At 34.3% G+C, this 24,894-nt stretch overlaps 1 protein-coding gene across 2 annotated transcripts in view; it reads left to right on the forward strand.

The window, feature by feature from the left end:
• Positions 1–24,894, forward strand: part of ZNF385D (zinc finger protein 385D) — a 373,909-nt gene that overhangs the window by 58,278 nt on the left and 290,737 nt on the right. For both annotated transcript variants that reach the window (XM_042889198.1, XM_042889199.1), the window contains exon 2: positions 17,858–18,145. In XM_042889198.1, the coding sequence (XP_042745132.1) occupies positions 17,858–18,145 (288 nt within the window). The remainder of the gene's footprint in view (positions 1–17,857; positions 18,146–24,894) is intronic.

Genomic DNA, 24,894 nt, shown 5'->3' on the forward strand with positions numbered 1-24,894 from the left:
TTTTTTTTTTTTTTTTTTTTTTTTTTTTTTTTTTTTTTTTTCTCCCTATTTTCTAAGTGTTTATTGCTATTCCTGCTTTATGGGATCTTTTATAATGGAGCTTTTCTCCACATTGTCAATTCAGTTTTGAATTTAATCTTGGCCTGTTATGTTGTTTCTGTCTCTTCCTGCTTGATATCATCAGCCAGTTTGGTATGTATATTCTACATTTTGTCATCTAGCTCTTAGTGAAACTTGAGCAGAGAATGCATTCCAGCAGGGCTTGTTAAAGCATCTTTCTTATTTGGATAGATCAGAGGCAGTTATAACTTCTTCACTGTTATCTCGTAACATTAATGTTCATTCATATCATGGGTATTTCATTTAGATTTTTCTTTTCTGAACTTTCCTTGGGAAAATGATGGAAAACTGTGTCAAAAAAGCTTTCTAAACTCAGGATTTAGTGACCACAAGGCATTTTACACTGTTACAAGATGTGTTGAAATTGTTTGAGCATGATGTTTTTTGACACTGTCTTGTTGGCTGTTTCTCAATTTCTTGATATTTTTAGGTGTAAAATCTGATTATTTACTCTGCTATTTTTCTGCACATTGAAATTAATCTTGACCATCTGTAACTCCTTAGTTTTTCTTCTTTTCTATGAAAGGTAGAGTGTATTTGCATTTTTCTAGCTTTTTTCACTGTTCTAGAGCTGCATTGCCAGCAGCCAACAGTCTCGTAACACTTCCACCCTAAAAAAAAGGGTGCTATATATTCTTTGACTCTGTTATGAACGTGTATTGAATCCCAATATTCTTCCCCCCACCCTCCACTGTTAATGAGTGCAGTAGCAAAGAATTAACCATAGTTTATTTTCTTTGTTAAAGGAATTGATAATGGTGTCAGGGTTGAGGGATTATAGACAAGTTTCTGTTGGAAGAGCTTAGCCCCTAAAAGTGCTTCTGTAGTCATATAGCATGTGAAGAAATATTTTTTTGTACTCTAGGAGTTCTCAAAACAAAGCACAGACACTGATTTGGGTACCTCTGTGCTGCATAATTGTAAATTTTTTACTTGGCCTGGAGTGGTCGCTTTAAGAAGCTGGAAGGGATTGCATGTTTCAGACTAGAACCTATTTTAACTGTTTTGTCATAAATTTCTTAGTCTGCTGACAATGATCTTGGGACAAATCCTGTTCTTTCCAAAGTTTATCTTGAGAATATCCAGTAGTAGAAAGAAAATTTGAAATTCATCTTGCAAAGCATGTTATGTTACTTCTTTGTTTCCAGTTGCTATTTTGTCTATACAAATTAGCTCAATTATTTAAAAAACAAAAAACAAAAAAAAAAACAAAGCAAGTGAGCAGTGTCTAGTATAATTCTTTAGTTCTTTTTGTTTCTCTTTTTAAATTCTGCTTTTATTAGCTTCCATAGAAGAAGTGTACATTTATGCTAAATACATGGTATTTTTGTTAAATTTGGAAGAATCAATTCTAATTCTTGTAAGATAAAGTTCAAATACCAAATTGAGGTATTAAACCTCTATGATTGGATCCAATTTGTTAGATAAACTACATCAAGCACATGAATACAGGAATCTCCTGTCAGGCAAAGCCATAGACCAGCGTGAACTACAACAGCAAATGTGTTCTCTACTTCAAATATCATTAGTTCTATATATCAATACTTTTTAAAAACAAGTGCGTTGTGCTGTTCGCTATAGATGGTAATGTGACAGCTGGAATGTTGTTTATGCTGTTGAAAGTATTTTGTGAATCTCACATTTTTATCTAAAAATATTGGTATGACTGTATTAGATGTATAGATCGCAGACATTTTTTTATTAATAAAAAATAGAGATTATATGAAAATCTTGTTAGAAATTTTCATCAAAATTATGCATTTATATGTAGATCATTTGAATAAAGCAGTAGATACTAAAGTCACTGTTATTTATCCTAAATGTCACATTTCTTCTATTATGTATAATTGTTTTTGGTCCATTTATTGATTGCACAAAATAGCAGCAGTAACAAAACCTTCTGTGTTGAAAAGTGGCATATATGAGGGTATGCATATAAATATGTTTTATGTAAATATCAGGTCATAAATATTCATCCTTTTGTACCTTAAACCTTCTATCCTGCAAAAATTAAAAAAGGCTTGAGGTACTCCATTGTTGGATGATTTTACTTGATTTTGGGCAAAGAACTTAAAAATGTCTCTAAATCTCTAAATCACAGTTAGTAGTTTTTCTGTACTTCGTTCCTATTCTGGACTCAGCATAAAATCTGATGTATAAATTGTTTTAATATAGTATATATGAAGCATAGAAAGCTATTCTCAGACACATATTAAATTGCAGACTATATTTTGCTCATATTTTCCTCTCGCAGTTTTGGTTTAATGACTGCATTTTCTTATCTGTGTGGTAATTCTTGTCTTTCCTTTTCTTTAGAGATGTGAAAATTTCTCTATGAGCTGCTGTCACAGAAAGTATGACAGGACTGTATTATATTCATTGGGAAATCATTACAGATAGAAATGAAGGAAACTAGGAGATTGTGGTAATTTATATTCACTTCACAAGTAAGAATAGGCATGAAAAAGAAGCTTCTTTTTCTGATAGAAGTTCAACTAAGTAGCCCTTAGAGAGGCCAAGTTATTAACATGCTAATGATTTTTTTTCTCATTATTCTAACCAAGTTGTAGCCAGCAAAAAAAAAATTGTCGTCAGTTGATAGTCAAAAGAGTTTCTGAATTATTAAGTGGAAAATTGAAGACAAATTGCAGTTTTACACTAGAGTGGGTCTTTGATTTAATGTTATATGCAATCACAGTTTTTCCCAAACAGATACTGAGTATGATACACTGCAGAAAGTATTGCACTAATACAAATGTTATGCTCCTTTTTCAAATGTGTCTCCTAGCAAGATGCCATCATTGTATTCTGTGGATCACTTTAATAAAAAAGACCAATAAGAGGGGTGAATGATGCAACCTGCATCTGAAATGACTCAATGACTCTCTCTTTCAGTAGAATAAGGAGGAATCTAAGCAGTGAATCAACAAACCAAACTTGGTTGCAGGACAACTCATATTACATCTGTATCTGCAACATCTTCATCTAATGTTTAGTTGAATATTCTTACAATTTGTTGTTTATGGTAGGTCTTCATTTTCCCCATAATTAACTTCACTTGATTTGAAAAAAAGAACTTGGAATTACTGGGGAAATGACTGTGGGAATATCTTCTGAAAAGGCAAGAAAGGATCCCTTACTGTTTGGGATATTTAAGTCTGCAGTACCAAAGCACAGGATGAAATGTCTGTCCTTGAAACTTTTTGCTACTGTGTTCAGTAAGATGCATAGAAGTGTTGTGATTGTTAAGTGCTGATTTTGAAGAAATGTTGTTTACTGTGCTATTGAATGTCTATAAAATTAGAAGAATATAACTTGAATTTTTTTTTGATCCTTTTTTTGTCACCTATTTAAAGTACTTAAATCAATTTTGTTCATTCAGAGGAAGCTTCTTGAAGAGTTTGATAATGTTAAAACAAATGAGTTGCAATATGACACAAAGCCATACAGAGTTCACTAACGTTTTTGAACCTGAACTGAGATTCTTGCACTCTTCCTATCTTCCCTTTTAAATTTGTTTTTACTTTGGAGAAAATTTGTAAATTACACAAAAACTCTGAAGACATGAACCCATAGAAATTAAAGCTAAACAAATACTGGAACCATGTAAGCTCAACACTACAAAGTTTGGACTTCTGCAGATGGTTCATGTTTACCAATTCAGAAGTTTTTCTCATTGATTTGGAGACTTCCAAGAATTTAGTAAAATTTGCTGAATTTTGGTGAAGAACTAAATAAACTTTTAGAGTGAGTTAATCTTTAGAAAAGCGCCCTGCATACCAGTCCTTGTTTCTGACCTATATCTCTACTTATTTAAAAAAAAAAAAAGCGTGACAGTAGCTTCCTAATCAGAGCTAATGCAAATGCATCTCTCTTTCTCTCTTCTCTTCATACCAATTTTAGCAAAACTGTTCACTGTCCTCTTTTGTAAAGCAACCATGTTTGAACTAGTGTGTCTAGGAGTAGAAAGCTGCTATTTCTGTAGAAGATGATGCTAAGCTCAATGGTGGTATTGATTTATGCAGAGCTCAGGCAGCACATGCTGGAAATACAGTTAAGTCTAGTTCAAATTCTTAATTGGAGAAGGAATAAAATGCAATATTTACAAAAATAACTTTCTGCTGACTGCTGGAAGTAGTTCACATTGGGAGAATTGTTGATAGTGTTGTTAATACTAGGAAGAAGGTTATTTGGAGGTAGTGTTGTCTTGGTTTTTGATAGATGGTATTGATGTAATTGGAAGTTGAGTTTAATGTACAATGGAAATGACTGAGAGTAGGTCAGGGAATGAATCATCTACAAACCCATCTGCTTTTAGCCGTCTGCCTAGGGCAGAACACTACATAGTGAGCGAGGGGTGAGTGGTGGGTAAGTATATGGGCATAGCACATTGCTAGTCCTTTTACGTGGCTCATCACCTCTTTGTTCCTGCAGTACTTTGACTTCCCTAATGCTAGCATTACTGTCCTTTTCATTAGGACTACCTGAGCTGAAACAAATTGTGTTCTTAATCTGTGCCTATGAAGGCTGCTCATTTTTTTTTATACTTTTTCTACACTTGCACAGAAAGGGTACAGTAGCCCTCAGCTAGGTTCAGGGACAGGTTTTAAGAATCTAGGATACGGACAAGTGCATTCAGAGCAGGTGCTAAGATAAGTTCTTTGATTTAACCCCATAGGGAAAACAGGGAGACAGAGTAGAAGAAATAAATAGATGAGGGAAAAGAATGGCTACAAAATTTTGGACCATATTTCTCATGGAAAAATACTTCCTGTCAAGTACCTATACTCTCTATTACCCATCTATAACTAATTTTTCAGTTGTGCAATACATCTTTGGAGATGTTTAATGTATATCTGCAAAATACAACGATTTGTTCCACACTATTTTGGTCACAGTCCTCAGCTATTCTGGAGAATGTTCAAAGAACTTGAATATTAGCTAATAAATTGATTAAACTAAAGAATAAATAATCTTCCAGCAATGATTAGAACACAGTATAATACCAATAAATGGATTCCATGCTCTTTAATGGAGTTAGAAGAGATACTGTAGTGTTGTCTGATAGATATACTTGAATAAAGTGTCTCAATCTAATTACTTCACATTTATGATGACAAAGTTTTATGTCACAAAATGGTCAAATATAATATTTTTAAAGATTCATGTAAATACTGAGATGAATTTGCATGTTTTCTTTATGTAATGATGTAATGAAGCTTTAATGATAAAATGGTTTATCTAGTCGTTATATAGTGATTGCTTTAAAAGAAGTTGGAGAAATGCCCATGTTAGATGGACCAAATAAATAAGTAGCTTTTAGTAGTTACAGATCGTCTTTTTTTTTTTTTTTTTTTTTTTTTTTTTTAAAAATTTTTGGAAAAATCCCCATTTTTTGTGGAAAAAAAAAAAAACTATTTTTTTTTTTTTACAGATTGTTTTTTTTTTTTTTTTTTTTTTTTTTCAGTTCTCAATTTAGGCAATATCTTGAAAATTTTATTCCTTTATAAGAAAAAAAAAAAAAAAGTAGGAATGTTATACTATACTATATTATTAGAACTTGATAAATAGCCTGAAATTTCCAGTAGATCATAGATATAGGTATTGCACTGAATAATAGTGGTCATAGAACTTATTTTGCAATTTTTTTCTGAATTTCTTTTCAGACGGGAGTTTTCACCTGTCTCTACCTAGAATATAATTCATAAAATTAGGACATTAACCTCTACCAAAGCTTTTCTAGATTTATTGTTCTTCCTGAATACAAATCACTAGATTGGAATGATCGTGTTCTGAGATACTCATGATATTGTGCTCTAATTAATTTCTGAGATACTCATGATATTGCGCTCTAATTAATTTCCAAGTGATAGAAAATGGACTAGTCTTCTAACATTTTCCCTAAGCTCCAAACAAAATACTGTTAAACTTCTATCCAGGCTGCTGTCTGCTTTCTTTTACTTCATATATTGCCAATAAGACACTTCTGCGTCTGGTAGGTTTGCTTTCAGAAAATCCACTGAACTTCTGATTTCTCTTCTCATGGCTGATGGTTGACAGTATGAAGAGTATTAGCTGATTTGTCTCCCACCCTAAACCCGTGACAGTGTTGAACTTGTTGATGATGTGGGTAGGTTATTTTGCTGCATAAGTGCACGTTGTACATGTTATCTGGAATATGAATATTTAATGTTGTATGGGCTAAAGAACAAAGAGGCTTTCACTCTTCTTTCTCAGAATATTTCAGTTGATGTGAGACAAGCTGGAAGACTGTTGCTATATTGCTTACACAAAGAAAGTTTGGAAGAAGTTCCAGTGGTTTTGACCCAAAATAATTTTCCTCAAATGACCTGTCTCAAGTTGTTGGAGGAGATAATTTGATATTTTTACTTTGACATAAAGGCACAAATAAGGTCAAATATTGTCCAACAAGTTTATTACAAGTTCTAAGCAGTTAAGGAATTTGAGGAAAATGGGGGAGTTAGCAGTAGAACAGAGAGGAATTCTAGTGAATTATAGAGTGAGGGTAGTCACCACCATGAATCCAGTGGCAAACCATTGGTCATCAGGGAGCTGCAGGTTAGACAGCGACATTTCATTGATCCCCATGGCTGCAGTTCAGTGGGGGAGCTCTACCTCTGAACACTTGGGGTTTTTATCCTCTTCACATGCTTACATACTGTTTTGGTTGTCAGGGGCAATGGCATGTCTGCAGTCATTTCATTGCCATGTGGCAGTCTCTCAGGTGTGCATACTGTTTCCATGGTGGTCATCATCTGCTTTGAGATTCCCCCTTCCAGCCCCCCCCAGCTGTGTTACAAGAGGAAAACCAAACCCTCTCATTGCCTATTCCTGGGTGAAGAATTTGAAACAGGCAGGCAGTTATTATTTTTTTTTCTTTAATGAATGAAGGTAACTGCAAAAGGCTTGATACAGTAAGAAATAACCAGTTTGAAGGACCACTGCCTTAGTTTAAATGTGAATTCTCATTGCAATAGAAGTTTCAGAATTTGCTGAAGCAGCAGGAGAGCAGTAATGTGAAATGAGGTTCAGTCAATGAAGAGCGATAAGCATAGTGATCAATAATCAAGTAATTTGTGAGCAGCAGCTGATGGCACTGAGTGAGTATTGGTTCCAGATGTGTACTGTAGGAGAAATGCATGTTGAAGTGGATAACTGCTATATTGCAAGGTAAGCCATTCACATTTGCTTCCCAACAGTGAGTGTTAATTACAAATGACATTACTGGGTCTGATTTAAATAATAACAAGTAATATAATGATGATTTTATCTAAATGAGGGAGATGAGAGAGAGGATGGGGTAGTCTCTTATGTGCAGTGGCTTAGGGGATGATCACATTTTAGTTTTTTTTTTTTTTTTTGTCATTGCTTATGTTCACTGTTTACTTTTCTTGCACTTCTGTGACAAGCAAAATAAAATATAACAGATTTCAAATGGACTGACACTAAACTGAGCTACATACAAATGAATATGAATAGCGAAATGTATTTTTTGTCTTAGCTGTTCATAACTTTGCACTTTTTTTCTTCTATTAGATTTTTTTTTTTTTAGGAAAGAAACCAATTTTACAATATCAAAAATTACAGTAGAAATAGTCACACCTTATGTCAAATTATTATTTTATTTCATTCTTGCCCTACGTGCTTTTTCAGGAAACAGAAAAACCCAGTTAATTTGTCAGAAATCCGTTAAATTATTAGTAAATATATTACAACCTTGAGTCATACAGTTAAAACTGAAGTTCTAACTACTACTCTGCCTGCTTTTTCATTATTTAATATTTCCCTTTTCTGATGCGAATGCAGACCTTCAAATCTTTTGTCATGTAAGTTCTTACTCATGTAGGTAATCTCAAGAAAATTCCCTGAGACTGTTACTGTGAATAGTTTAGTAGTACAGATCTAAATTAATAAAAGAGAACTCATTTCTGTTCTTCTTAAGTACAGGTATGTCAAACACTAAATGTGCTTTAAGTGTTCTTTAACCCATGCTGTAAAAGGCACAATAAATTTTGAAAGTGACACATTCTATAATGCATAGCAAGAGCAGCAGAAATTACGAGGACTGCTGAGATGCTGAAATTACTGTATGAATTCCTAATTGGATGGAAAGCAGTTATTTGATTCGGCTTTTCTGCAAGCATTTTTATGCCAGCTGTTCCACTGCCTTCAGGTACCCTGGCTTGCACCTATACAGAAATATGTTTATCTTGCTGTTTTTTAATGAAACAAGCACCATATTGCAAAGTTCAAAGTTACTGGCTAAGGGTCATTGATATTTAGCACTTCTCTTAAAAAGCTCATTTAAATTGAAATCTTATGCGTATATCCAGAAAGATGCAATTTTTTAGATGATGTCTTTAATTAGAGAAGATAATTTTTAAATTAAACACTGTAAGATATTGAGATAATGAATATTTTGTGAAGACTTCTAATCTTTCATCATAAAATGATGTTTGAGTTAATTCTAGGAATTTCATACGTATTTTATCCTGTAGTCTTAAATTATCTCCAATGGAAAAGAATATTTTATTGCAAATTTGAACTACTATTAGGAAAAAAAAAATAGTTGAGTGAGTCCTAGGGATTTTATAAACTTGTCCTGAGGCTTAATAGAATTTATAAACTGCTTCATCTGAATCAGCACGGCTGAAGGAAGAAACTTTGTAATTCTTACAAAGTTTTAAATTTTGCCATGCATGACTTCTCAGAAGTTTTCAACTACCTCAGCACTCCTAGTCAGGTCAAGAGAGATTGCAGATGGCCAGCAGTGCTAGACGAGATGGAAGTATTTTACAAACTCAGCAGTAGTAGCTTTTGCAAATCACAGTGGCTAAGCAAAGTGCTCAGGCTTACCATGAGCAGCATTTCTGGGTCTGTTGTGAGCATCTGCTGCTGCGGATTGCAATAAGAGATATATTGCTGTGAAGGACTCTCAGAGAAGGCTGGAAAGCATAATCTCTCCTATTTTCTATCAGTATGTGGTTATGCCCATACTACTCATTATTTGTTCTAAGAAATGTCTTTTAGGAAAAAATGTATTTTCCAATTGTTGTGGAGGTGTTTTGAAGGTATGCACTGATGCCTTTTAATTATTAGCATTTCATAATATGAAAAGTGAAAATGTTTTTAAAAACTAAATCCTGAAACTGAAAAATAGGAAATATTTTACACATCTGTTTAGCAATAGTAAGGCACCTGTTCAATAAGTTCCTGCACTTCTCTGTTAATATTCTACCTTTTGAAAAATGCAGAATACCTTGTAAAATCAGAAATATTATACAGGACTTTTACAAGTAATTCCCCAGCTGCATATCTGAAGCCCTGAGCTGGCCTTGTGTGTTTGTAATGGAAGACTACAGCTGCTTCTGTAGAGCACTCTGTTAGGGAAATATAAAAAGGCCAGATGTTCCATTTTGTCTTAAGACACATCAAAGGTAGTCTAGTTTACTAGATGTTTATCTCTGTCCCTAGCATTGATGAAGATCATGAGGTAGAAATGTAATTGACAGGAAAGAACATTATACTAGTCAAGAATACTTTAAAGAGGACATTAGTTTTCAAGATACTATGAAGAGAATATGCTTTTTAGGGTATAGCCTATATTTTATACTTCTCAACCAAATCGTACAGAATCTGCCCCCAAAAAACAAATCTTGTGAATAGATATTCTGTCCTTTTTGCCATGGATGCTATACTAAATGCATCCTTTTTGCTAAAGATAATGCAGTCCAAAGACAGAAGGATAAGATAAATTACTGTAATTTCCAGTTGCACTTGCAAAAGCATTTGCTAACCTTTCTAAACAAAGCAGATGTTCACCTTGATATGTTTGCATAGCTTGGAAAATAATCGAATCTCCATTAAACTCAACTTTAAATGGCCCAGTGAGTGTAGTGAGGCTGTAAAAATTAAAATAATAACAATAATAAAAGTCCTTGCATTTATAAATGCTACTAGAGCATTTATAATGCTTTATAACATACAGATAATCTGGAAAAATGACTACTTTCATAAAAGTATAAATGATAATCTTCAAATATAAGCCCAAACTTATCATTCATTAAGGCTGCTATTTGTGTAAGTCCCCTTCCTGAGAGACAAAATTTACCGTATTTTGTTGGATCTAGAGATTAAAGTCTAATTGATTGAGGTATTAAAAGTTCTGTCTTGCTCTTCTCTGGTTCTTTTTGTTTTAAAGGCCTCTTGTTTATAATGCATCCACAAAAATATCACTAAAAGAAGAGTACAACAAAAAAGCTGGGATATAGACTTCTAACTTCTATAAACTGGCTGTTTGTATTTGGGGTAAACATTTAGATTTCCTAGGTTGTAAGAAGGTCTGAGAGTTCTAACTATCGCAGCAGAAATGTGGCAATTTTGAGAAGTTATCCTGCTAAATAAATAAATGAATCTTTACTTCTTTATTGATTTGTTTTTTATAAGCAAGTACAAGCCATGAACTTCTGACATTGCTCTTAAGTGAGTTGCTCATCAGCAGTATGTATACTCTCTTACTGCTGACATAAGAATATTTGACTTGGCACTTAGGTACTAGAAAAATTAAATAACTTTTAAGTGGCATATAATATTTATTACAGTACATGGACCATCCATGTATCCTGTATGATTTCACAGCAGGAAATTTATCCAGCAGGACTGAAAGAAGTTATTTTACTGTGAAATTAAAAATAATCCCAGTACCTACAAAATGTCTGTGGTTCAGTAGACAAAGATTTGTTGTACGTATTTCAATTTTTACATCTGTCTCTGGACATTGCTGAATGATCTAACTTGTGTTGTTCAGATTTGATAATCTGAAAAACTGACACTTTTCCCCTTGAAATCTAACATCTGTACATACTACCAATCTTATTAGAAATAATGACAAAACTAACTTTTAGTCCAGTAAAGACAGTTTGAGTTGCAATTGGAGCCTTCTGTCCTTTCTTTTTGATCCTGGTCAGCTTAGAGTGATGTTGACAGGAGCTGGAGACGGCAGGTGGAATTTCCAAATGTAGGAATCCAGAATATGGGAAAAAGTACCCATAGCATAACAACAGCAGGCTTTCTTGGTGGGCGGAGTCCCTTGTAACTTTCCTAGATATGCATTTTGCTATACTAATTTCTGCCTTCTACATAAAATCTGAGCATGAAATCCCAATATTGGAAAGGGAGATAAGGCAATGCTTGCAGCTTGTTTTACCTGCTTGGGAGGAGACTCCCAATACTGCCTGGGTTCCAGCTGCATCACTGGGCCAGTCTTTATTTGTCCTCATTTTAGACAGAAGTCTTTTTCAGAAATGATCATTGTGGAAACAAAGGCTTGAGTAAAAACCAAATGAGAAAGTTTAACAGCTTGACTCTGGCTATAGAGATGTAAGTAAGTCACCACAGTAGCACTTCTCAGCTTTTTAGGAGCTGATGTTTGCAAATTAATTACTTGGCCTTCAAGTAGTTCCGAACCATCCGAAGTCCTCCATTATGTTAGCACAGGCTTGAGAAATAGATATGTATTACTAGCTAATTGAATAACATATGGTGTTGATTAGTGCTTAGCTCTTTTTATAGAACTCGATTAAAAAAATGAATGCAGTATATTTCGAGACTATGAGAGGTCTGTTGGTTGTTTCTGGCATGAGGGAACTGCTGAACCAAGAAATGAAGTTTTTTTTTCTGATTAGTTCATATATGAGTTCCTTTTGGAACTCATAGTGCACATGACTGTGACCGGAGATAGGCTGCAGCCGGTTAATTTGCTGCAGTATTGAAATGAAGCCTTTCCTGAAAGATTTAAGTGCTCTGCCGACAAAACAGAACAAAAGCCTAGGCTTTTATTTTCTGCGCTGTTGCTCAAGATACTTCAGATGGATAAAAATCTGCTCTTCCAGGTTCCAGTTTTCAGATGCATTTCTTGAGAGGAGTCCCATGACATAGACATTGAAGCGTAAAGCCCTCCAAGCCTAAAATAAACTGTCTTCTTCCATCTCATCTTCCTTTCTTGCTATAAGTAATAAACACACAGGTGAAAACAGCTTTTATTTCTTTTACTGATGCAGTTCTTGCCCAAGTGATTCTTTTCATCTTAAACTTTGCAAAAATCATCTGAGATGATGATGATGATGATTTTATTCTTCACATGGATCACTGAAGTCATATAACAATGGTAGTGATTGGATTTGGAGAAGCGGAGTGCATAAGGAGAAATAACTAATGGAAAAAACAAGGTTTTTCTCTCCATGATGCTTTTTTTAAAAAAAAATTCTTAAGCTGCCTCCTGTACTTTATTTTGTGTGAACTTTTTAAAGGGAAAATTTGGTGAGTAGTGGCTTCAATTCTGATGAAGATGGTAAGAGACAGAGAGTAATGAGAAATATTAACTTCTGTCCCAAGTTCTATTACTGATACACAATTTAGCTTTTTGGTGTATGACCCATCAAAGTCTTCCACCTTTTTTAGAAGGTGGTGCTTGTTCTTGCAGTCTTAAAGCTCTTACAGGAATATTTACCAATAGTGAAAGATTTCTTAATATATGTTTTCCACGTTTTCACATCATCTCTTGTTGTATTGTATACTATTGGAATTTAGCGTTTGTCTGAAAGACTCTCAAAACAAAGGAGATCCTGAAAAATCAACTATTTTAGAAAAGCCTTTCCAGTCTTAATGAGTTTCCATTTCCCAGCAGCTCTTCCACTGAAATGACGTTCATTCATCCATCCGGAGAAAACAGATGAGTCCTGCAGCATATTCTGAAGGTTACTTGGGTCATTTGGGAGGGAGCTGCGTTTCAAATGGGCTGTACTTTCACCATGAGTGCTCTTTCACCATTTTCTCACTGTTTGTCCTCTTAAGTTCAAAACTGCCACTGCAGAGGCATGTAATATAATATGGACCATGACCTAAATCACCCTGGACCCTAAAATCCAGGAGCAGATGCAGATCTGATCTGAATCAGATAACTGCAGTGTCAGGAGTGCATCATTCAGTGATAGTAGAGGTGAATGAAGCAAAAGCTTTTTTTATTTTCCTGTTCCTGAGCCTTTTGTCAGGCTGTAGGTTTATGTGTAGGCAGTATGTTCAAGTTTCTCCCAGTAATAAACGTCTAGGGTAAATTTAAGCATTTTTGTTCAGCGAGTTTAATCTAGAAGTTGCAAAAACTGATTAATTACTACTGGCCTCTTGGTACAGGAATCTCAGGTACCCAGTGCGGCAGGGATTTTTGAGTAACAGTTGGGAGTGCAGCTTATGGATCCAGATTTGGGAAGTGTCCTATCACACGTATTGACTCATTGCATGGATGAGAGTTTTAAGATCTGGAAGTTAGATTTGAAACTATTTGACACAGATGCGACCCTGCTACCATCACTGCCATCAAACAGTAGCACCCCATTCTCCGAGAGATCTTGGGTCACATTTGCGATGTTTGAAAATATGTGAAGATTCCAGTTGTTACTGCGGATATGAGGTGATCTGTAGTGAGCTGGTGAGATTGGCTAGATTATCCACGTTTTCTTATTACCCGTGGAACTTCAGTGCTTTTAAAAATCTGAGAAGGCTATATTGGCAGCTTCTGGGAATAAACCAAGGAGAGATTTTTTTTGGAATGTATCATGTCATTAATCAGTGGCAAGCAGTCATTGTTGAGTAAAACTGCTTTACCTGCATAGCAGTCTCCTAGTAACATTCTTGCTCTGGGATCCATATTTTATGTTGGTTCCTTAATAGTCTAATACATTGGGTTCATTTATGTACACAGTCATAGTGACAAGGTGGTTCAGAAAATAAACAATCATTTTTTAAAACAAGTGGGTAAAGTTTTCCTTCTGTATCCTTGCGTAGAAAGTGTGATTTTTGTATTACAGTTAAGAAGGTGAAGATAGCTTCATGGGAAGGCTATAATTTCTAATCCTTTACATTTAAGTACACTCTGGAAATCTCCAGACAGTAGCTATCTTAGTGAAGCTAGTAAACATCACACAATGTAGTTGTGCTGGTTTTCCACAAGGGACAGTTTTCTACTTCACAAAGCTATAATGTCATGCAAAGTTCATTTTACTGGTAAGCATCATTGAGCCAAAATTGAGTTCAGAACTCTGGGGAAAATAAATCCAAGCATTTATCTGCAGTACTATTTAAATTGGCTTGAAATTTTGAGTTCTTGGTTATCTTGCTCATTCATGTCTTGTTTGCTGTTGTCTGTTGTAGGGCTCCTAAAGGTTGAGAAGTTAGCCTTCTCAGTGGGGGGTGGGTGGGAAATCTTAGCTGCAAAACTGATGAGTATTTATGTAATATGTAACCACTGCAGTCAAGAGAAACAATGGCAGGTAATGTTGTGTGTTTTTTTTTTTTTTTTTTTTTTTTTTTTAATTTTTGTCTTTCTGTTTGTGAGTATTTTGCTCAAAACCATTTGTGACCAATCAGTATACTAAATACTGCTATGTTATGCTGGTTTATAGCATCAGTTCAAGAGGCTTTCAAAAGCATGCAATATTTCTCCTTAGTATTTCTGAAAATCCCAATTGCCTAATTGTTGCCTAGACTGCAGTTAGAAATTTTTCATTCTTCCCCCATACTGAAGAGAAATGGCAATAGTCAAAAAGTATGTTACACCTGTAATGCCATCATGGGTTTTAATGAATACGCACATCAAATGGTAGATGCTGGACTCATTTATTTCAAAGGTGTAATCTCTCATTATTTCAGTATGCCTAGTGTGTATTTTGTAGTGTGTTTTTCTTTTTCTTTTTCTTTTTTTCCTGGAAGGAAATCAGAATTGAAGACAGAAAATGTTCTCTAATAAAAAATAAAGGTTTTCTGATTAGGCTGTGTGTATCGAAGTATTAGAATTAAGTTAAAAAGTGCTAATAAGACTTACTAGGCTGCTTATCTGTTAGTCTTTCAAAAGGAATTACACGTGTACGTACAGCGTACGGCGTTTGTTTAACTTACTAAATTATATTTACTTTGAAGTTTACATCTTGCTTAGAATATCTTTTTTATTGTAGTAATCTCAATCCTATACGATTAGCACTATAGGACTAGAGATACATTGAAATTTTAAATTCATACTGCTCTCTAGTGGGGAATACTTTCAATGCAAAAAGATGTATATTAATGCACAGAATGTATATAAACTAGGATGCCTGGAAAGTTTTTTAGAATAATTCATTAAAGTAGTGCTATCATTAATATTTTAATCCTTGCAACACTTTCATTAAAGATTGAATTTCTTAATTTATTTTTTGTGGATGAATTATTGACTCTTTCTGGAGTGAACAATATCCCCAGAAGGCATGGATGTTGATGGGATGTTGATGTATTGTTGCTACTTTCTCAGAAGTAGGATACTTTTCCTACTAGGAGAAACATGCTGTAGATCTGCTACAGAATTATCTTGGCTTTTCTCCTAAGCTTCCCCAGTTGCATAACTTCTTATGGGTGACTGAGGTTATAAAAATTACTGTAATTACTGTTAACATAATAACTTTGGTTTAATAACTACTTCCACGTTGTTTTTCTCTTGAATTTTGCTTTAGAATGAACTGTTTAGTCTGCTTTCTGTTGTTTTACACAGCTAAAATTCTCAATAATAAAGTTGGCTATGATTAAAAGCAGAAATAATAATGCTAATTGAAACGATTTCAATTTGCAGCTGATGCAGATCTCTTCTCAGTGCCCAGTCTGTACTTTTTATTACTCTAGTGTTAAGTGAAAATGATTCTAGTTATCTCAAAAGAACATGATATTAATTCATTAGTAATAAAATCGGAAAACTTGTTTTTATATCAGTATGTTTTCAGATTTGTATCTGTAGATAGGTTTGCCTCTACTGTTTGATTCCAATTCTGTAAATGTGTTTTAATTCATCAGAGAATAGCAAAAGTTTTGGGTTACTATTAATCACGTGAAAATTCCAACATATGAATCTCTCTGAAGAATGATTTGCACTGTTCTTGTATAATCAGATCTAAATCTGAGGGCTTGTTTAAACTTATTTTTAGATGCTAAACCTTATCTGGAGCTGAGATTAAAGAAATCTGTAGCCCATTTCTTGTAAAAGTATCTTTATTATCTCTAAATTATTTGTCAGTTAGAGACCATTGTGTTGTATTTAAGTTTGCATCATTTTTTTTTTTTTTTCATGCAAAATACATATTAGATTATTTGGCTAGATCTTCATTCATTAAGTCTGAGAGAACAAAGTAGTTTAAATATTTATATGCTATATAAAGATCTCATCAAGATGCTAAGTTGTTATAGCACTTGGTAATCCTTGAATAGTAAATCAGTTTTTCAGAGCACAGTGCACTTCTGTGCAGTTTCTGCTCACCTTTAATCATGGAAGCTCATGTTTATTTTGACCTCACTTGAAGTTCTGCAGATGGGATTTTCATCTCATCTTTGTACTAGTTTCAATTTGGTACTTGCTGAATCTAAATTCTTCAATTTATCCTTAGCTTGCAGTTAAGATAAGAAAGAAATATAGCATGTTTATTATTTATCTTCAGATGTTTTTGAAGTAGTCAAGTTATACTGTTATTAGAGTTTGTCTTGAGATCATTCAAAGGAAGTGGAGAGAGAATGCTCAGAACTTGCTAAATACCTAAGCTAATTAATAAATTCAAGAGTGAAATCTGTGCAATTAGCTAACTAAAATGTAGGGATTTTATTTTTTCTTCTACTAATTAAACACATCAAAATATAAAAACATGGGAAGCAGAAACTGTATCTCCCCCACCCTGTTTAGCAAATTAGGCAAATTAAAAAATGTCTTGCATTTCTAAGTGCTATCACTTAAAAAAAAAAAAAAAAATTTTTTTTTTTTACAGTATTTGAATGTAGAAGCGTATGTAATGAATATAACCATAGGTTGTCAGACTCACAGCATTTAACTGTCCATATTTATTGTTTATATTTAAAAAAATCAAAGTATTATACTTGACGTAGTTGTAGATAGAGGCATAAACTCTTTCTGCTATAATAACTCTTGTGTTTCTGTGGTAGCAGCTGTGTCCCCACCCCACTATTCATTCACTCAATGTCCTGGAGAGGACAGAGAAAGTAAGATGGAAAAATCTTGAAGGTTGACATAAAGATAGGGAGATCATACTACTGATCATCTACTGTCAGTAATATGCCTAATACTGTTACAGAAAATAGACTTGGTGAAAATTAATTTAATTTATTCATGATTAAACCAGAGTAGCGTAGTGAGAAATGAGGATGAGGAACATTAAAATAGCTTCTCCCTTCCTCATCTCTTCCCACATGTTCAGTCCTTCATTCTCGCCTCCTCAAAGCCTCCCCACAGCAGCAGAGGGAGAAGGAAAATGAGGGTTGTGGTCAGTTAGTTATTAGAACTTTGTCTTTGTTGCTATTTGCTCCTCTGACTCTCTTCCTGATATAATGTGAGGTCTCCCCCATAAAGTCTTTATAGTGATGCAGTGTGCATACTTCCCATATGTAGCAACTGTCCAAGCATTGCTCTGACATGGCTCCATATTACACATTCATTTGAGTAGCTCTGAAATTTCTCAAGTTACATAGCAGAACTATGAAACATAAACAAAAAGTAAAATAAATAAGCAGAAATTTTATATTAAACCAGAAAAAAAAAGTTTTTGGCCTTTTACAAATTTGCAAATGTAGAAATACTTTTTTACATTAGTTTGCATTACTTATTAATAATTATTTCAATTATGCTCTTCCTCCCCAGAAAACATGAAGAAACCCTGGAGCCCTGACTTACTGGCTTCTAATCACTCATACAATTTGGCTTTTGCATCCATCCCAGATGTCCCAGGCAGGGATAGTGAGAAAGAATTAGCAACTGATAGCACTGAAGAAAAGAAGGAGAGAGAAAAGAAGCAGACCAATTTCACTTTGTGCAATGTTTGTAATATTCAGCTGAACTCTGCTGCTCAGGCACAAATCCACTACAATGGTAAATCCCATCAGAAGAGGTTGAAACAGCTCAGCAATGGAAATCTCAAAAGTGATAATGGTAAGCATTAACCTCTATATATCTTTGGCCTATATAAGCTGTGTATATTCGTCCTTTTTTTTTAATTTTTTTTTTTTATATGAGGCATGTGAACAGTTACATATGTTCCTTGTAACACTGGCTATTTGGGAACTGTTGAGTCATGGCCTGAACCACTGATTGACCACCTGAGGCAAGCCCTGAGTCAGCCATGGGAGCACAGGTGAAGGCGATTCAGCTGTGTGATGGAAGGGATGGAGTCTGGCTGCACCTCTCCTAGACCCCGTTTAAGGGCTGACTGCCGCTAGGGAAGGATCTCTTTCTGGAGATTCTTCCTTTTGTGGAATCTTTCCTGCAAACCTAGATTTTTGGATACAGGTGAGCATTCCTTGTCTGTTTTGTATCTTTACTTATTTTCACCACGATAGTCTTTTCAGCTGTAACATTAACTGTAACGCTGGCTTTGTTCTTACGAACACCAAATAGGAAGTATCCTTGACTTCATTATTTTTCAGTGGTGTATACCTTTCTTTTTCAGTTCTTAGAGCAGGTAGAAATAGATCAGGTGCAAGAAAGCTGATGAACTTGGACACAAAGGGCTGAGCCTTAAATATTAAATCTTTAGTAATAAAAATATACCTTAAATATATAGCTTAAAGATACGTATGACATCTTTTTTTTTTTTTTTTCATTTTTAAAAACAGGGTTAAAACCAAGTACTCAGAACTACTTTTAAAGAATGGATGATTTAGTTGTACCCTTGTGACCTTGTACTATAGATAACCTTGTCTCCGTGTGTGTAATGCTGTTAAAAAGAAACTCTTATTATTGTTGATTTGAGATAACAGCTATGTAAACAACGTATAAGTATAAACCTTTCTTTTATTTAACCAAATCCTTTAATATTAACGTAAAGACTGACAGTGAACTCCAAGTACTTGGGATCATCACTAATGTGAATGTATGGCAAATAGCTAGTCAATATACTCTCTGGTTTGTTCTAAGTATTTTGATTCTAGATTTTGTGTATGTGGTAATGTTGTATCAGATTCTTTGTCATTCTGTTTGCATTTTGATGATTTCATCTGTGATATTCCATATTTCACTGTTTACTAGAAAAGATACCCTCGGTAGGGGTGTGTTTGATTTTAATTAAAAGCAGTTGCCAAATTAACTGTGAGGAAAAACAAACAAAACGAACAAAAAACTAAAAATTACACAAAACAAATATATTCTCAAAGTTGTTTAATTTTGTCTTTTGGTTTTCACTCCATACCTACCATGAGTCTGTTTAAACCACGTCTACCATAAATCTGCTTAAATATCATAGTTAAAGTCAAAGGGAAATGGAACAAAACTTGTTTTATTTGAATCTATTTTGTTGATGGCTTTGGGAAAAGTATTTTGTAGTGTGTGGGATGTTTTCCATCATCAGAGTGAGGTTTTATGCCTCAAAGAAAATCATTTGTTTGAGTCTTTATGTACAAAAGTAGATCAGATCACTTGGCTTCTGACAAGAAAGGAAAAGATTTAATATTAAATTTCGTTCCCAATTTCTAACTTGTAGTGCTTACCTTTGCTGAAGCATGGGTAGTTTTGCACAGTCATGGTTTGTGTTCTTATGTGCCATGTCATAGAAATGAGAGCCTTAGTAGGATGTACTTAGGACTTACAGACCTTTTCCTCAGATCTGCACACACATTCACTTTGTGCGACAATTTTTTTCTTGCTCATTTGCAGTAGCATATCCTTAGCAATGATCCTTAGATAGGACTTAAGAAGTATTTTAAATTTTCTGTGCTTTGTCCTGACTTTAAGAATATGAGCTTGTTGAGAATAGTACGGGTACGTTGCCGAAATACATTGCATGTGGATGCTTTGCTTTGAGAAAGATATTGCTTGCTTCCTCAAAGCAAATCAATAAAACAAAACTGAACAAAGAAAAAAGCTAGGACACTGAACAAAATACATAATTTTGAATTTAAGTGACAGGACTACAGAGTCCTGTCACATAAATATGTTTATTTATGTTCATAGTTCAAGCTTAGAAGGAATACCACTATCATTAATAGGAGCTGCGCAAGTGAATAAGAAAGATTGATTTCCTAGATGCTTAAGGGTAAAATATGGTTATCCACAAATGTGTTTTTTTCTAAAACCAAATAAACAGTCTAGTGTTATTACTATCTTCAGGTAAGGTAAAATTATATTATCTTTGTTACTCGCACAGCAATTGTGGTAACGATAAACTATTGTCTTTCTGCAATTCATTTTTCTCCTTTATTCTGTGGCATTGAAAGAACTAGCAACTAAGTAATACTGAAATTAGTGTCAAAGGGTTTCGATAATGAGACAACATTTCTATTTAGGGAATATCAAAGCAATAGCATAGCAGCATGTTTGTTATTTCCTTCTTAGAAAGTGTCCCTAACTCGTGCAGGGCTGCGTGTGCTTGAAATAAGAACAAAATTGACATTTTCAAAGTATTTTTCAAACACAATTTTGTTTCTAAGTGCAGTTATTTGTGGGAGGTTATCCAAAATCTGGCAAACCTTTGAGTATTGCCAAAAGTAGCACTGTATTGAGAGAAGTATAAAAGGAAGTGAATGAAGAAGTGATTTTCCCATATCACTAAACTTTGAGACTTCATAGTCTTTAAACTGAAAGTTACAAATGAAATAGAGACAAATATTTATATAAATCTTCCTGAAAACTAAGCTGAATATTTGAACTGAACTGCTAATTATTTGAATAGAAATTCACTGCTTATCTCTTATTTTAAGTCAAGTAGGAATCAGGATCTGACAAGTCTTCTGTAGTAACAGGCTCTGTCAAAATCAGTGTATGTAAAATGAGTACTGTTTTTCAGATTTTGTTGATGAGACCCTAGCAAGCTTGAGCGACATGACTCTGCCTGAAATAATTATGAATTGACCCTTTGAGTTTATCATGTGTACATAAATGAAGAAAGCTTTTGCTTTATTAGATTGTTTTAAAATCCTCATTGTCAGTAGTGTATCTTGTGTAGAATGACAGAAGTGCTTACACTGCACAAGAAGGCTCATCTTCAACTACAGTGGTTCATGGACTATACTATGGACTGTATGTGTCTTTGCAAAGTTGGGTGCTCTCAGGGATAGTTCCATATTTGAAAAAGTTGGGGAAAAATATTTGTGTGGCTGTTTCAGGCTTTATACCATCACTGAATGACTCCCACAAAGATGGAAGGGTAATAGAAATGGAGGATTGATTTATATGAATCAACAGTCTGTGTTTTGTTCCCAAACTATGAACTGCTAATGGGAGGTAATATTCAGCTCTATTAGCATCTGACAGCGTAAATACAACTATCATGCTATAGTCATCATCTTCAAACTGTGTGAAGTAACTTTTATCTGCTGTCTGTAAATGATAGAACAGTTCTGTGTAGTTTCGTAAAGTAAATTGCTCAAGCAAAATGTCTATTAACATATACAAATATGCATTTAATAAAGAGCATTTATTATGGATCTAAAAGCAGCATCACCGTGGTGCTATTTTGTTATCAATATTGAATTTGAAAAAGCAGATACACTCTAAAAAGTTTTGGTAGCAAATTTGTTTTTCAGCTTGACTGATTTGCAATTTGAGACCCACTCAGTGCCTTTTTGTGGCACTGCAGCTTCAGAACAGCACATCATGAGGAGTCATAAAAATGAAGTGGTGTAGTAATAGGGGTTTCCCGTGTTATGACTTGATGCGGTGATTTAGGATAACTTGATAGGGTATGATGAAACCTCAGCCTGCTGCTGAACTCTATGTATTTGAGAGTAAAACAATTTTTTGGTGTTCCTTTCTTTTAATTACTGCCTTATATGACACTTGAAAATGTATTTCACACTTTGTTCGGTACATCATGCAAAGTATTTGTTATTCCTGGTTATTTTTATTTTTCCTTGTGAATTCTCCTATACTTATTAGAAAGGTAACAGGCAATTTGGTATCAAATTTGAGTAGGTTTTAGGATTAAAAGTGGGTAAAATGTATTTCCAATCTAAGCCACCAAAGTTGTTTCACTTGTTTTAAAACCAGTCTGGACATTCTGGGAGGAGGTAAGCTTTTGTGGGAAATAATTTTTCCTGACCAGCAGGACTCAAGACTCAGTGTTCTATTGATGGGATAGGACTAACTGTGGGTGCAAACCTATAGCAGGGCCAATGAAGAAGCTGATATTTGTAAAATTTCATGTAAACCATAATTTTCACTGTGCTTCCTGTAGTGTAAATTACTGAATAATTGTGAATGAGTGAGGCTTGGTTAGGAAAAAAGCAGAAACAGTTGTTACATCATATATAAAGTAAAAACACAGTGGAAGACCCAAGAAATGCCACAGAATTCATAAAATTCTATTAACTTGGAAAAATGTTCTCTGAAACACAGTTCTGTTAAATATTTCTTTAATAGTTTATTTAAATAGTTTCTTTATCTAGGTCTGTGGTTATTTACTATTTTATTTCACAACCCTGACAAACAACTATCCAGTTTTAGTAACTTTCAATTATGTCGTCTTAAATGAAAGCTGCCTACAGCTTATTTCGATGAAACTTTCAATGAAATTCTTTATAATAGAATTATATTGTATTGAGAACAAGAACAGTGAGTGCACAAAATAAAGGGAAAAGATCAGATTAAATAATGAAATACTCTTTATACTTTACTAATTACAAAAAGAAAATGTTTCATTTCAATGCTAGATGTTACTTAAGAATGAATAGTAATTTGACTTTCATACTCACACTAATGTATACACAGAGTAAAATGTGCTTATCAGACTTCATTTTCAACCACATTCATTTGTTGAGATAATTCTGTAATATCAGTTCAGTAGATATTTATACTCAGGTCAAGAAAAATATTTGATCTTTCACAACAGTTTTTGCATCCTAAAACCTGATAGGATATCTAGAAGGTCCACCTGAACTGCTTGCAGTGCCTCCTTCCTAGCACTTTCCTGTTGCCAGTTGTTTTCTAGTTCTGTAATGCTGCTACCTTTTGTGTATCATGTCTCTTTATCAATTATGAGAAGTGGCAGATTTTGGGAAGATAGAGCATTACTTTAAGGTGGTAAAGTACCAAGCTACATATTTCTGAGAAATGATGCCACCTTCTCTGTCCATTGCATTAGTCTTTCTTTCAGAGAAAAGAGACTGGGTAAAGTGTGAGGAAGGGAGTAAATCTTCAGAAAAATTATATCACCCTTCAGAGGAAGAGATTTTCCACTAACTTTCTGGGAAACAAGTTTTGTCAGATCAATGTGAGAAGTTACTGGAAGTCATGAGACAAGTTATGCTGAAAATGAAAATGAGAAGTTGCACCATAATAGGCAGTTTTATTTTCTGTGGTTACAGATATTTTAAAACTATTTTTTATAATTCTATATCATATTCCAATTCAGAGCCCCACTGCAATATGAATTATCCCCAGGTTTCAAGTCTCTAGTTTCTGGGTCTGAGATGACAGTGTAATAAAGAAAAACAGCAAGCTTGCTCTGGGAGCTTTAATGCCTCCCAAATACTAGAAACCTCCAGAAAATTAGGACTGATTGTGGGCAGTGCATAGGTACATACTAACTACTTCTTCTCCTAGGTGAAAATCTTTCTTCTTATTCTGATGCACTTGTCTGTTTTCATCATATTTCTATTCCAGTTAATATTAATACAGCTCCTACTTTTAGCATTTTTGTTAGCAAGATGTGCTTTTATAGCATCTTTTATTTTGTTTGTAGAATTTGTTTTGTTATTGTTTAATTAAAATCAGGTGTGACATCATAGTTCATCATAAGATTGTATCAAACAGTACTGGTGTATTGCTGTATTAATTTTAGGGAAGTGTCTGCTCACACCAGCCACTTGTTTGTACTTCCCCTGATAAAGCTTACTAGGATCCATTTGACTTTGAATATCACAGAATCATAGGTATTGGAAGGGACCTCTGGGGGTTACCTATTCCCACTCCCCTACTAACACAGACTAAGTTACACAGAAAAGCATGTAGGTAGGTTCTGAATATCTCTAGAGGAGACTACTACACAGCCTCTCTGGACAGCCTGCTCCAATTATTCAAAATCCAGCAGAATAGTAGAAATAGATTGCTAATTATTTGAAGTATTTTTTTGAAATTCCCTTTTGTTCTGCAAGTGTACTTAAGCATGTGCTTATGTCCTTTGGTGAAGTATGACCTCAAATGATATATTCCTTTCCATTTGTGGTTACATCTGAATGAAACCTGATGTGACATTTTATTATGGATCAATCTATTTAAGGTATATGAAGAATCTCTACTATGAAAACATCTGCCCAGGGTCTTAACAAGTTCATAAATAGAGACTGATGTTTATGAATAAGTGGATTGGGTTCTGGTTTTCCTTCTTGTTGTAAGATTACACATAGCCTCTGTTAATATATCCCCATCTGTTTGGCATGCCCTCTTTTTGGGTCCAAACTAAGGTGCTTAGCAAACTGCCTCTATACTTAAGACTGCTTATTGCACTGTCTGTGAGGACTCTAATGTCAGACAGCTGAAACAAGTTCTTCAGTAGCTCTTTTCTGGCTTTAAGCAAACCTGGGTAGGATTTCTAATTGCTATGCTAAAGCAGTGAGGGCTGAGATACTTTAAAGGCATTTTCAATTCTGCACAGAGGTTGTTGCTGTATGTAGATTACTGACTAAAAATCATGAAAACCGTTCTTTATCCTGTGAGTGGCTGTTTGCTCTGCTGTGCTATACTCATAG

This window comes from Lagopus leucura, unplaced genomic scaffold, assembly GCF_019238085.1.
Source record: "Lagopus leucura isolate 7727_CA_CO unplaced genomic scaffold, USGS_WTPT01 Super-Scaffold_100157, whole genome shotgun sequence".
Lineage (NCBI taxonomy): Eukaryota > Metazoa > Chordata > Aves > Galliformes > Phasianidae > Lagopus > Lagopus leucura.